Source organism: Pararge aegeria, chromosome 12 (assembly GCF_905163445.1).
Source record: "Pararge aegeria chromosome 12, ilParAegt1.1, whole genome shotgun sequence".
Taxonomy (NCBI): domain Eukaryota; kingdom Metazoa; phylum Arthropoda; class Insecta; order Lepidoptera; family Nymphalidae; genus Pararge; species Pararge aegeria.
The window spans coordinates 8,943,732-8,958,900 of record NC_053191.1 but is presented as its reverse complement, the minus strand read 5'-3'; the positions used below and the strand labels follow the sequence as shown (position 1 = coordinate 8,958,900).

The 15,169-nt window shown below is 36.3% G+C and overlaps 1 protein-coding gene across 7 annotated transcripts in view; it reads right to left on the bottom strand.

Moving 5' to 3' along the window:
* Positions 1 to 4,786: 4,786 nt before the first annotated feature.
* The window catches only part of LOC120628378 (myotubularin-related protein 3), a 76,969-nt gene continuing 66,586 nt past the window's right edge, over positions 4,787 to 15,169 (bottom strand). For 6 of the 7 annotated variants that reach the window (XM_039896722.1, XM_039896718.1, XM_039896715.1 and 3 more), the window contains 8 exons: positions 14,321 to 14,471; positions 13,529 to 13,795; positions 12,474 to 12,780; positions 11,641 to 11,811; positions 11,003 to 11,217; positions 10,380 to 10,478; positions 9,792 to 10,006; positions 4,787 to 9,013 (listed from right to left, as the gene is read on the bottom strand). In XM_039896722.1, the coding sequence (XP_039752656.1) occupies positions 8,914 to 9,013; positions 9,792 to 10,006; positions 10,380 to 10,478; positions 11,003 to 11,217; positions 11,641 to 11,811; positions 12,474 to 12,780; positions 13,529 to 13,795; positions 14,321 to 14,471 (1,525 nt within the window). In that variant the 3' untranslated portion in view covers positions 4,787 to 8,913. The remainder of the gene's footprint in view (positions 9,014 to 9,791; positions 10,007 to 10,379; positions 10,479 to 11,002; positions 11,218 to 11,640; positions 11,812 to 12,473; positions 12,781 to 13,528; positions 13,796 to 14,320; positions 14,472 to 15,169) is intronic. The other variant, XM_039896721.1, reaches the window with a different exon arrangement.

Genomic DNA, 15,169 nt, shown 5'->3' with positions numbered 1-15,169 from the left:
ATTTAGAGCATCCGTTGAAGCGTAAATAATTGTATTAAACAAATTTAGTAAGTTTCACATCCGGTTTATTAGTTTTTTTTATTAAAAAAAGTAATTTGCTTGAATTATCAAATTGAGTTATTTTAAACGAGTTAATTTTAGAAATTTTTGTTTAACACAATTTTTACCATCACTAGTTTATAGTTTTTTCGAACTTTAGGCGATAGTAGAAACTTTAAATACTATTTACCCAAGCTGTTCTTATTTCAGGTTGATAAGGGAACGTTAAATTATATAAATATTTTAATAACATTAATGTAATCGTCATACAAAGAAAATTTACAAATGTTATAATAAATGTTACAAACGGCCGTATGCTTATTTGTAATGTAAATTAATTAAAACAGTATTAATAGTTTTATGTAAGAACAAATTATTGTTTATTTGTGATAACTATCTAATTGTTAACATTTATACAACATAAATATGTGTTTATTGCTATTTTATTTAGTTAACTAGTCAAATTTGTTAAATGTTTGCAACGACTGAATTTTTTTTATCATGCAATAAATGCAAGTCCGTTGTTAGTTAATGCAAAATTAAAGCAATTATTAAGTATAGATTGTTAATATTAAAAAAAACCTATTTATTACGAGTCGCGTCGATGATTTTTTAACACATTCTTGGTTTCTTTTTATCCCACTTAAGTATAGACAGTCGTATTAGGTGCTTATGTACTTATAACAAATTCTGTATGGTGATTACCATATGTTAATAACTGTCAGAAAAGGGTTGGAACTTGCATGAAATTTGTATGATTATATTATATATTTAAGAAATATATTGTACTTACTGAATGTTTTCAATAGTTGAAATATCGGATTTAGGTACTGATAGTTTATAAAGTAAAAACGATAAGTATCGTAATATTCATAGGAAAATTCAAAAAAGACTTAAGGTTACTTAACGTTTTAATATATATTATGTTTATCTACGACAATAGATACGCACAGTATTAAATATTCCTATTAATTCTTAAGTCGAATTGGTCTTCAACTACAGTTGACTTAATAAAATATTCATAAAACAAACTCCAGAACAGTTCTTATTAGTTAAGTACTTAACTTTTTAGTACATGTCTGCATTGAATGTTGTTATTGTGCAATATTGGAAATATTAAGTGTTTATTTTAGTCAATAGTTATAAAATGTTATGCATCAGTTTTTGGCCATCTTCGTTTCCTAAACTTTACTAGAATGAAAAAAAAGAACACCATACAGACATCAGAAATTATAACCAATTATTAATTATGTCGACAGCCATAATAACTAAGCTGGTATTTATTTCGCATTTAAACATTTTCGTTTTACTTAAAGTAGATTTTAAACTCAATTTCGCTCTTGGCCTAAAAATTAGGCCTTGCCCGAATTTTACGGATAGTTAGTTTTATTAGAAGAACTATAAAGTGAGAACCAAAGAATTAGCATTATATTTACGATACAATTAGTGGCTCGATCCTAAGTTGTTTGGACGTATTCGTATTTCGACGTGTGATTTTGTTAATACACGCTCATTGTTGTTTTTTAATATACAATAGTAGAATAGAATAAAATTGTACGTACTAAAGCGAAAAGGTTTCAACCCAAATTTAGATAATTTTATATTTTTTTTATTTTACTACAAGTTAGCCATTGACCGCAATCTCACCTACTGTTTGACTTGTGACTGTTGACTGTTGTCTGGTTCTAACCTGTTAGGTTAGGTTAGACCAAACTAGACCGGAGAAAATTTAGAAAGTTATAAATTCTCAAATTGCTCCTGCCGGCACTCGAATCCGGGACTTCCCAATTAAAACCAAAGAGATCACCGCTGCTCCAGGAAGGTCGTCAAATAAACAGATATTTAGGGCTTTAAAAATACTACGTTGAAATATCTATGCAGTGATTTGTTGCACTTTTTAAATGTAGAGGCGTTAAAAACACTGTAATTCCAATGTGTGTTGGAAGTTGGAACCTTTTCATTTAACTACGTCCTATTGATTGTTTGAATAATTTATAGAAGTACAGAACACACTCATAGTAGTAGAAGTAGCTTATTCGAAGCATAGACCTAAGCACTTGGATTTCAATGCCACAGACAATCACGAATCCCTTTGTGGTAATATATCAATGGAATTGTTTGTTTACTAAGCTGTTTAAACACTTATTTTGTTTAGTAAACTATTTTACTGGATACTATTTTGCTACAATCTAAGAAAATGAAAAATAAATGTTTATTAAAATATTAATTAAATTGTTTTTATTTCTTTATATCATAATTCAATCTAAAACTGTTATAGTGTAGTTTCGTTGGGGAAATATCTTGCTTGCATTATCATGCAGCTTTACGTGCCACGCTTGCCTGGAAGATGAGTATGTACTTTATTTTGATATTGTGAGGAGCTCGTAAATTAGCTCAACTTTGGCTATTAACATTTCGGGACCACAAATACCAATGATAATAATCGTGATAGGTAGTTATAATTTGAGGTGCATTAGGCCGATGTGATAGATTTTGTTTTCTTGGCATGCGCTGTGGTCTTACAAGTATGAGGTCTGAATCTGAATTTGGGAATTTATAATTTCTTAATTTCCTCTGTTCTGGTCTTGGGGTAAGCCGTGGTTCTCGCTGGTTACCATCCTAACTACAAAAACGTGACATCAAGTGACTTAGCGTTACGATGCCGCGTATGAGTTTAAAATAACTGCCACAGTATCGTCACTGGGATTAAAAATAAAAAATTTCTTGGATCAATAATGTACTAGTCTCATAAAAAAATCTACCAGAAAATGCGCCTTGGTTTTATTTTGACTCCCTACTAGTTTGATGTCGTTTGCCCATCCAATGGCAAGTTTCCCGAGGCCTTATTTATTGCCCCTTCATAACACACCGCAAATTGTTTATGATTTATTTCTGTATCTATTCCTATGTCACAGAATTAAGAACATACAGAACCCGCAGTCAGCCATTAATGCATGGTGTCCAAAAACAGTGAAAACACCCGCGCACATCTCACTTCACACCGGAATGATGCTAGCTGACTTTTCCCATTTTCCCCGCTTTTTGGAAAACGTCTAGATTATTAGAGGAAAAATAACTACTGTCTTCAACAGCTGCTGTTGCTGAAGTGAATAACCGCCTGTTCGAGAATAACTACTAAAGTGGTGCATCAAAAACTACTATTTGATGCACCAACATTAGTCGTGTACATGTCTTAATTCCGTTTATTATATATCTTCTGTATTGATCACGTAGAGATTCTGTAAAAGTCTCTAAACATAGAGACAATTTACAGATCTAAGAATGGTACTTAGGTTTAAATAAAAATTCTTAGCAAAACTAAATATGCTTTATTTCACATTATGCCATTCATTGGTCACAAACAAGTTTGCACTTCGACAATGAACCTAAAGTTACTCCGAGCTTCGTTCAGTATAAAATATATGCAAGTATAACAATTCCTGCTGATAAACAAAACACTCCATATCTTTCCTCTTTACACAAACAACCGTCTTGACATCGATCCATGATATACACCAACAAAAATAAACTTAAAATAATGAAGATATAGTATAAAATACATAAAATGAAAATAGTATTTTGTGCAAAAAGAAAGTAAATAAATTTAGATTTATGTCAAGACGATTAATAAATTCGACCCCTTAAATTACCGATATTAGGAAATCTTATTTCGTTAAGGACTGCAGCATGATTTCCGATCTATTTGAAGAACATCAATTTCAATCAAATGTTATCGATCGACGATACCGCATTTCGTTAAGTTAAAAGTTTATTTAGAGTTAAGACACAATAATTGTCGTCAAGTTTAGTGTTAACTTAGGTTTGCATTTTATTGCTATCATATTACAAAAGGCTATTACAAGTATCCCATGCTATTCGCATACAACTATTAAAATTATTGTTATTTACAATAATTTAATAAAATCAACGAGAACGCACCGCGACTGTTAAAATAACCATAAATTTTTTGTGTATCAACATGTTTTAAACTCTTATATTATTATCATATAAAAATTATCATCAATATCACAAATAAAATACAAAACTCGTAGTTACACTAATTCATTATATTCGTAGGTAAATCGGATATTCGGTTAAACATAGCATTTTTTACGACGTTTAGGGTGCGATTCGACCTATTAGATTGCTAAAAGATGACGTGACAATTGAGCACGTGATTTTTCAATGATCCGATTGGTCAGTAAGAACGCACCCTTAATTTCTACAATCTACAGCTCAAAAAACTTCAAGTCGTAAAATTTTCGTTAAGTCTTATTTTATATTAACAATACGGCATTGGCGTTTAAATATACAAAGCAAATAATATATAGAACACTAACTTCAATATACAAATAATATAGACTTATAAAGTCGAGCATTCGATAAACATCTAGCAGCGTATATTTAACTAGGAAATAGTCAACAGGCTTTAATCTACGGCGGCATAAATGTTTGCGACGGAACACTCGGAACGTTAATGATGGAAGAGAGAAATATCCAGCAACCTATCAGACTCGAGAGTCGACACGGCACACTGGACAACACCCGATGATACGATCTGTAATGTGTGGTGTGTAGAATCATTTCGGGTGTATAGATTTTTTCTTGGTATACAAAATACTTTGAATTGGATTTGTGACGTGACGTTGTGTGGCGTAACACCAATAAGATGTTATGAAAAATATAATTTCCTTTATTATTTGTTTGGTTCATTGATGTTTGTTCAGATGAATTTTGTTAGACACGGTAAAGCTTATAGTGTTTCGTAAATCATTTCCAAGAGAAAATATTGAATTATATCCACAAGTCAATTGGAATAAGTCACACGATTTATAAAACTATACCGTGAATAGTTAGTTTGGTCTGCCAGCCGAGTACCGTCGTTTTGTAAAGCCACGAATTATCTAACAGTTCAGTCTATGGTGGCTTCGACAGTTTGGCTGTCGTTCTAAAGATCAGTAACCAAGACGTTAGTACAAAATAAAAAACAGCCTTCACACTTGGACATACCCTAACAACCTTCTCTATAGCTCTATTCGCACTTTTTCGGATCACAACACTAGTGTCATTATAATTTATCATATTTTTGTTTAATATATAATCAAACTATTCGACTTAATAAATTGCAGCAAAAATACTATAAGTCTAGTTCACTATCTTCTATTCATTGCATCACATAGTTCTCAATATAAATATAACATATATAAATATTATTTCAAAAGAGCGGAGTAACCTGTCATGTTGTCAAGAGCCTAAAGAAACTGATCAATCATACGCATCCTTAAAAAAATAACAAAACAATATTAAAAGCCACATTTAACAAAGCAGGCCTGACTAGTATTATAGATGGATGTATTGTAAATGAGGATTCTTTTGTAGCTGTTGTATACTACCATCGCTTAAAGCAGTGTTATTTGACCTTATTGACGCTCTTTTTCCAGAATTATAATTCTTGTTTTAGGTACGACAAGGTATGCCATATAAAACACTGGTGTCCATTCTTTTGTACAGGTTTAAACTAATAACTCTAAAATATTTCTTTCTTTCCACAAAGAACAAATACAAAATAAAGGCCTTTATAATCTTATAAATGCGAAAGTGTGTCTATTTGTTTGTTTGTTATATATACGTTCAACTCAACCTATGCACCAATCTCGACCGAATTTAACACTGAGCTACTTTGCATCCTGATCCTGATCCTGAAAACTAGTATAGTTTTTTTCTGGATAAGCGCTCAGGAACCATTCCGATTTATGTTAAAAAAATAAACTTGGTTGCCTATTCGGTTGCCCGGCATAACAGCATAATCGATATTGACAGAATTTTGTACAGAAATAGGCTGTATAACAAAATAATTTCGCGGGTTCTTAAAACCCGGAATAAACGTGAAAGAAGTTGCAGGTAACAGTTAGTTTAAAATAACACTGCTTTAGAAGATAGTCGTCCAATGGTAGTCAGCCTCCAGTTCCCATGACCATATTTGGCCGGGCTATATTTGGCTCTCGAAGACTAATATTGAATTCATAAAAACTGTAACATGTTCAGTCCGGCCATGTGAACGGTAGAGTTATTTTCATCGACACAGCAACAAAAGAGACCTTTGTTGTTATTTTTTATATTGATTGATGTCATATGTATAAAAAATTTACGTCACTATTTTTTTCCGGTGCAAAAGCCAAGTGCGTTTTGCGAAAAAAATATCATAGCTTAATAGTTTATCTATGACATCGGCATCGCGTTTTAATAGTTACCTGATAGCTTTGATTAAAGTGTCATAGCATCAAGTAGTGTCATAGTGTCTTACAAGTTTCATAATCTCAGTCATAATTTTAAGAAGTACTCAGTAGTAGAAAGTATGTCTACTGTGACAATTGCCAGTATAAAGCTCATCCATCGATTGTGCAAGAACTAAAAGATCCATTATATTTTACATTAATGTTAGAGAAGAGAAGAAAATCAACGAGGAAAGATGTTCAACTAAAATAATTTATAAATAAAGCGAAAGATCACAGTACGCACTTGGCTTGATTAAATTCGACGTTTCCTTGAAAAATTTCAGTTGGAAGTAATCATGCATACAAGATCGAACATACAAACTGGTCAAATTGAGATCTCTATTATAGATTCTTTATTTATATTTAAAACAAGTTGTCAAGTTTTGTGTATTAGATTTTATTTGCATAACCGCATTCCAATTATTTGTGTTAGCGTTAAAATGAAACATTAGAACAGCTTGTCTAACAGTTCAAGCTGAAGACATTCTCGATAAAAAGCAACTTATACAAACAGTTCCTAAGTTGTAATCAAATAGTTAATGGGCTTTTCAATCAGATATAATCACTGTACGTTTGTTACAACCTTGTTCTAAAATTATATTTCCCAAAATATTTGTTAACGGGTTGGTTAAAATATTAAATAATCATAATCTCATTCCATTATTAAAATAGTAAGTAAATTACCCCATATTACGTGAATTATGAATTAAATAGAAGGGGCTTTACTCTGTGGAAGTCAATCGTATACAATTTTCTACATTAGGAGATTGGACAGTTTAATTTACAATTTCCCTTTATCAAGTCAACACCTCCAAGGTCATAAGGACAAGGCCACTAATAGACATGTGGTTTTTGGTTTCAAAATTCAAAAAATTCAAAATTCAAAATTCATTTATTTCAAGTAGGCCTAATATAAGCACGTTTGAAACGTCAAGTCTGTCTGTTTGTAGTGATTCTTCTTACCAGAAGTGCTTTAACCAACACATAATTTTACAGTCGTCTGCATTTCTTCTTGGACGTCCTGAACTACGCGCAAGCGGGGTGGCTTAAAGGTATGCAGAATGCCGTGAATGTAAGTTATTTTTTAAAAATTAATAAATAAATAAATAAATTTTGTTTGTTTGATTCAAATTATTGATATCGATACGATAAGATCGCAGTACGAATGTTTCGTGGGTTTTAATTAAAGATGTATGTTAAATAAAGCTATTTAAAGTGAACGATTGAGAAATAATTATAGTTTATATTCGAAATGTATGGTATAAGCCACTTCGCTTGTGCGTCACTTATCGGTATAAATTGGCAGTGTGGATCCCCCCCTTAAATTAAGCTTAAATTGCATTGTACATCCATTTAATTTGCTCTGTTAATAAATTAAGGATTATGGCCACGCTAAAAGTACGCTGGGAATAAGATCCGAGTGGTGTCGTATCTAATTTAAAATACTCGCAGCTTCGAGTTAAGTTTTTTTAGTATGTAGAGTGATGTTTCGTTCACCCAAATTGATAGATTTAAATCTTGGATGGAAGCAAGCGTTACTTTGCGGAAGTCCGGGATAAGCGATGAACATTAAGCTTAATTTGCACGAACACCGGACAGAGATTTTTAGGATTATTAATTTTTTTTCTAACACGTGACTCGATGCGTCATCTACGTAGGTTTCACTTGAATAAGTGTCCTCAGATGTTCACTTTACAATGAAACAAATGCAAGCATTTTTTTTCTCTCCCAAACGTATTTTGGACGTCGCTTTTACAGGGTTAAATAAAAAATAGCAAAAAGCTCTCGGCCTTGTAGTTCCTATCATTAAAACTAATAATTTTTGTTCTACGACTTTTTAAGAATCAGTAATAATTTATTTCATACAAAAGTTTATAAATCGTATTATGTGATGTCAGTGACCGCACGATGGAGTCGTGGTTCGTGCGCTGTTGCCGATGTTACATTACGAAGTAACAAAGTATTTATGTAAAATATTTAATTATAAATCGAGTCAAAAAAAAAATCGTACAAAAAGAACTTGTTACTTTTAAAGTAGACAACTACAGGCCGAGAGCTTTCTGGTAATTTTCATTCAACCCTGTACAGGAAATTAATGGCGTAACAGATCCAAGCAAATTCCAGTAACGCAATTTTACACTAAAAATCTCAAGGCTGAGAGCGTTCTAGACGCTTCACATTAACAGGGAAGTGATAAATTTAGAGCAAGGTCGGTTTTAGTAGTTGGTATAGCAAATTTTTTCCACCTAGATTATTATTAAATCTTTTCATTACTTTTTAGTGCGAAGTATGTTTTAAAAATAAAATATACAGAAAAATGGTTATTATTTATATGAATATTATTCCACCAAAATATAGTAATTAATGTTAAGTTGAAATATATTCAAATGCGTAAAAAAGAAATTTGTGATTAACACCAAAGTAGCATAACTTCTTAAGAGGGGTTTCTTTTTAATATTATTAAACATACTTTACACTAAAGAATAACGAAGAGTTCAAAATTATAAGACTGATAAGAAAAAATGTGCTAGTGGAGAGCTCGGCACTTTGGTCAATCGAAAGGGTAGGGTAGAGGGGGGGCCTAGTGCGCGAGGCGCGGTCACCGCAGCGTGCGACAGCGGCGACAAACGCGCACCGCACCCATGTCGCCCCACGGACTCATCTCCGAGCACGAGCCGCAGAATATACCGCCGCACCGCCTGCGATACAAGACATCGTATTAGTAGAAAATCATGTTTCATCGTGTTTTTCTGACAGCTGGTTCGGAGAAAGTACTACCGCCATGCTTATTTCTGCCAAGCAGGGCAAAAGGCGTGGTTGCCAGTGTAACCTTGTGCGGCACTTTGTCGGATGTGTAACCATCGCCTATAAACAGAGAAAGGATGCTCTGTTTATAGGCTATGGTTTTCCAATTAACATCAGGCGAGCCATGCGCTTTGTGCGTCAATTAACACTACAAAAATAAAGATTACACCCAAGATGTTTTTATTAATAGTGGTGTTTCAATCTCATAAGTAATTCAGGCCCTTGCATAAATGTGTTGACTAGAGAGTGCATATTGTATGAGTGAAACGTTAGCAGTATTTCCGGTTGATATTTGACGGCCGATGGCGCAGTTTGCAGGACCCAGCTTTCTGTGTCGAAGGTGCCCATAACACAAGCTACGCTTACTTTGGGGCCAGGTGGCGATTTGTGTATAATCGTAGTATCATCATCATCATATGAACCGATAGACGTCCCACTGCTGGACATAGGTCTTTTATAGGGAGTTCCAAATTACATTACGGTTCTGTGCCGCTTGGATCCAGCGGCTACCTGCGACACGCTTAATGTCTGACCTGGTTGGGGGTCGACCATCGCTTACCAGTTCGGGGCTGCCATCCCAGCACCTTGGGACCCCAACGTCCATCCTTTTTCCGAACTATATACTTGGTCGTAGTATATTTATTATTATTGAAATATTTATATTGACCTCACCTGCAGTGGTGTCGGCGTCGGGCCAACCAGAACTGATTGCGGCAGTGCTGGCAGCGCGGTGCGGCGCTGTCGGGCAGCCACAAAACGCCGCGCGCTTCCTCACCGACCTCAACTTCGGATGCACTGCCGCTGCTACTGCCGCTCGCCGCACCGCTGCTGCTGCCGCTGCGCAGGCTGCGGCTGGCGTTGCCGTTGCCGTTGCTGTTGCCTGCCATCTGCAAGACATTAACTTGTTATTGCTGCGTGGTAAAACCAAACATAACTCAAATTCACTGCATCTTATTGCTTCCACTTTAATATAATTTCAGGAGACAATACTTAATGTATTGTTACGCAATTTTTAATCTCTAGTTACATGTAAAACACTCGCGGATTTTAGTCGGGTGCTTCTGGTCGCTCGAGACGGCTACTAAACATAAGTAAAGTTCGGGTTTTCCAACTTTACTATCGAAATAAGGCACGGTCATTTAATAACTAAAAATGCGGAACTATTTTTGGTCCTTCGAGCCGGATCCATGCAAAATACTAAGGCATGATTCGATCCGCCATGCGTAGAACGGATTAGTGGATAACTTAAAGTGGTAATACCTGTGAATGGGGGGTTGGTAGCGTTGCGGGAGCAGGTGACGCGCGGCGAAGCGCCTCGCGAGCGTCTCGTAATTGTCCTCTTAAATCCTCCACTACTTTCTGCGGAAGAGTGCATGATTGTCTCAGACACTTAATAAACGTAGACACTTATTGTTACTACATATCTTGCAGTAGACATACCTTCAACGATTCGCAGTTTTATCACAAATGAAGACATTTTATGACTCTTAGTAAATTAGCTAGTACGCACGTAGACACTCGTGGATTTCTCACATATAATAATTTTGCTGTGATATTCAATACATTTATTTGTTTTCGCGTACCAAACTTCATAATATTAAGAAAAATAAATTGAAGAAATTTTTCATTTTTTAAACTGATATGAACTCTGTTCCACACAAATCTCTTTAACAAACTATCGGAAGGTCTCGAAGTACAACTTCTTAGTTTCAAACGTTTCAAACCTGGCCTTGGCCTGAACCTGAGGCGAGTTATCCAGCAACCACACCGTTTACCACAGCTGAACCCAGCAATGCTGCTTGGAGCCAAAAATAAACAGCGCGGTATTACTTCCCCGATAAAACAATTTGTACGCACGCCACTAAATTATTAGAAAAGCGTACCTTCTGATAGAGTATGATTTGGTGCAGCCTCGCTTGCAGAGGATCTGCAGCAGGCGGAAGGCCGTCAAGCGAATCGCAGTGCGTACGCGCACCCGCACCGCAAACACAGCGCACGCGTGACAATCCGCCCACCATACCCGCTCCTCCCTCTCCAGACTCGCCGCACACACCGCACCAGCAAGAACTACTCGACGATGATGGTTCCGGTGCGCGTCCTGAAAAACCACAATATTTTAGCAGGTCAGACTTTTAAATGTTAGAGCGTGTGAAAGCTACGCTACGTCTACACACGACGGGTGTTCGTCAAAAGCTCGTTTTTTTATACTCTTTATTTGTACACAACAATTTAAGATCATCATAAGTTCGATCAATGTAATCTTAGAATTAGGAAAACTAAAAAGAAAACAGCAAGGTACATAATTAAAAACATACATACTTAAACCGGTCTAATACAATAATGAGCCTTAACAGCATTTTTAAATATTTCTAGTGACTTTAACTGTCTTATGTTCACTGGGAGAACATTCCAGAAATGCTTGTAAGACTTCCTTTAGCGGAATGTCATGCTCAAGGTCAACGTAGGACACAATCATAGGTTATGGTTGTGCCTGTGTGTAGTTGTGTGTTGTTTTGCTCACCGTTCCCGTTCCCGTTAGCGCAGACGCAAGTGCAGTGCGGGCATGCTTGGCAAGGCGCTCGACGCGGCGAAGCGGGACACAAGGTAAGCTGACTCGCCACGCGGGTACTGCAACTCGCCGCGCCTTCACCCTCGCTTTCTGAACTCGTTCCGCTCGACGACGCACCATCTACCAGTGCAAACTTAAGTAAGAACAACCAAGTGTGGAAGATTGTGCGGGGTCACTTCGAAAAATTATCCTTACTAATTTCATAAATGCGAATGTGAGTTTCTTTGATGTAATTTTGCATAAATGTTATCAGGAAAACGGGTGAGGAGAAGGGAAGGTCTCATCCAGAGCAAAGCTTCTGTTCTCGAGGTATGGCAAAGTAACTTTTGAAAACAGTCAATTGATTGACCAAATCTCGATAAATTTTTGATCAATCAGTCAAAAATCGCGATTGACACTATTCTTCAACAATGCAAGATAGCTTTGAATTTCATAACATATATTATTAAGGATTCGTAAAACATGGCTTCTGGCAAAAAAAGATTAATAACTGCATTATGATAACTCCAACGCACCCAGATTAGCTAGAACTTGTACTCTATTGGCAGCAATACACAGCATAAGCTTCAGTAAAGCGAATTCAGCCAAAAACATTACACAATTACAATTAAAGTTCCAGTGCTTCATTTTGTTAGTTGAAGAATCTTACGATAATGGTCATATTGTATGCATATTGTAGTGATCCCAAGGGCATTCTTAATACAAGACGTGCAGACCGCCATGTTGCAACTTCAGGTTGGACAACTAATTTTAAGATTACTGTGTACCACGAAAAATTAACTCACCATTCAAATCAACTTCCAAAAACTTCGTACCAATATCTGCCAATCCGTTTACATCGCCATTGCTTGCCTGGTTAACTTCCCTATTGTGGTTTGTCAGTTCATTCAAAACATTATGGTTTACCACATCTCCTTCCGTGGAGTTGTGGTTATCTATAGGAATTTCCTGGAGGCGAAGAGTTGCTGATTCCAGACGGTTCTGGGGAGAGTTCTCGGGGATGTCGAAACCGGTTGAAGACTGGTTACTGGACTCTGATATGGAACGCCATGTAATACTTATGTTTCGTGTTCTAGCGGATTCTCTTGCAGCCTGTGGAAAGAATGAATGATTGAATTAATAAATTAATACACTTTTATTGTTCACCAAAAATAGAAGAAGTTACAGAGATGTGAAGAGGGTATTTGGTGGCCTTATCGCTACATAGCGATCTGTTCCAGGCAACCAAAGGTGTAAAAGGAAATAAGCATAGTTCTGAAGATGGAGGCCATCGAGAGCAGATAACATCATCGTGATCATTATTTAACATAGAGTACTAACATCATCACCAGAAATCTCAGCATATTAAATGTGCAGTACTGGGCGTAGACTTCCTTCCTCATTTAGACTATAGACTATAGACATAGGGGTAGGATAATGCCATTTTCTGGTCCTTTTTTAACTATGAGTAGCGCTTAGCGGCAATCACACCTGATGGTAAGTGATGATGCAGTCTAAGATGGAGCGTGTTTTCGTACTCATATTATAGGCAGTTGGGAAAATGGAAGCTGGAAGATCCAGATCTTTACAATGCGATCAGAAACGAAGATGCAAAGCGCTTCGTACGTCCAAGGTATATCAAGCCCGTAACGTGATCTACGAGCTAGTACAAAATATTTATTAATAGAAAAAAAATAGACAATTTTGTGGCCTGACCTGGGGAACGAACCCAGTAAGTACCTTGTGATGGTGGAAAACGATCGAACGCTCGCACAAACTAGACCAACAAAGAAGTTGAAAAAGCAACAGTATAAAAAAGTGATCAACTCACTCACTCACTCATTCTCACACATCAACTCACCTCCGCCATGCCGAGGACATCGGTGTATGTGTCGCAAACAAATACTGGAGGCTCTTCAGGCGAATCTACTTCAGCAACTCGCACACTGTCCGCAATGTCGGCCTCTCCGTTCACGATAACGTGATTCGCTATTGGACTCAATTCCGGTTTGTCTTGCTCTAAAGAGACTGTGGGCACGGCAACTATTTCACGTTCTAGGGAGGATGAGTTGCTTGTTATATCACGTATACGGTTGTTTTCGAAGTGGTCTGGATGTAGGCCGTCGACCTGGAAATATTGTTACAGTTATTATTTTGATTTTACAATATTATAAATGCAAAAGTGTGTCTGTTTGTTTATTGCCTATGTTCAAACCAACCGCTGCACCAAACTTTTGGCATAGGATACATTTTAGTACAAACAAACGGTATAATCAGGATATTTAAACACCCGATAAAACGTGGATAAAGTCTCGGGCGTAACAACAATGGTTACTTTTAAATCCCGCGATAATTGTGGCGGACTAAATCTAAACCATTCTCATTCTGATCCGTGCCCTGTAGTAGGCTGGTAATAGCTTGATAATAACGATGAGGATGAAAGAAGCACAGAATAAGGTCACTTACTAGGTCTGTGTCATCATCAGTATCCGCACCTGCATGCATTATAATGCTCTCAAAGGCGCGTGAAGTCTACCAATCTGAACTTGGCCAGCGCGGTTGGATTAAACTTTAACGCTTCTCATTCCGAGAGGAGACAGTGGGCCAGTAATGGGTAGATAATGGTAAAGGAAGCATAGAATAAGTTAGTTACCTGGTCAGTGTCAGTATCGGTGTCCGCACGCAGTTGGTCTACGCCGCTATCAGTGAGAGCGGCCCGCGCTAGAGGCTCCGCTTGTACGACAACCTCGCATTCACGCTCACTCTCCACACTACCCGTACCATTCACTGCTAGCGATAGTTTCCTGTATAGACGCAAACTAATATACACTCGATCGAAATGCAAAATGAAACGTATCTGCCTTATTTTAAAATTCAAATTCATTCACACTTCTACAGCATTTTTTTTTTGTTAATTAACTTATTAGGAGTAGGTTATATTAAAACCATAACCGGATTCAGAAATTATATCGAACACGGGACCCCATGTTAAAACCACAGCTCACTACTGCACCATTTAAGTAGCACGACAAAGCACTCTTATAACCTTAACAAAAAAAAATCTGAAATAATTAGTAAGAATAAGTGACTCTAATACTATCAGGATTAGGTCCATTTTACTTTGATGTTACAGTCTTTGGATATGTCTCGATTGGGAGACCATGCACATGGAAATACGAAAATAAAACGATAAGGGTGGAAACATATTTGAAATACGCTATTCACTTGGGAATTGGAAAATAAAATATTTTATGACCGTAAATTACAAACATCTGAGTTTCTAGTTATTCAACACACACATCTTGTTGCGACTAGTCGAAAGCCTAAAAGTAGCCTAAAAGCCTAAGTAAAAATAATTAGGGCCTTACAACTAAAAGTAGTATAACGCCGGGATAGCTATTCAGTGTTTTGTCACGCTCTGACATTTGAAAAGTGCTCTCAGTTGAAGAGTGACTAAACACTGCCTTAATATTCTTATGGTATACCAGGTTTATTTGTAAGA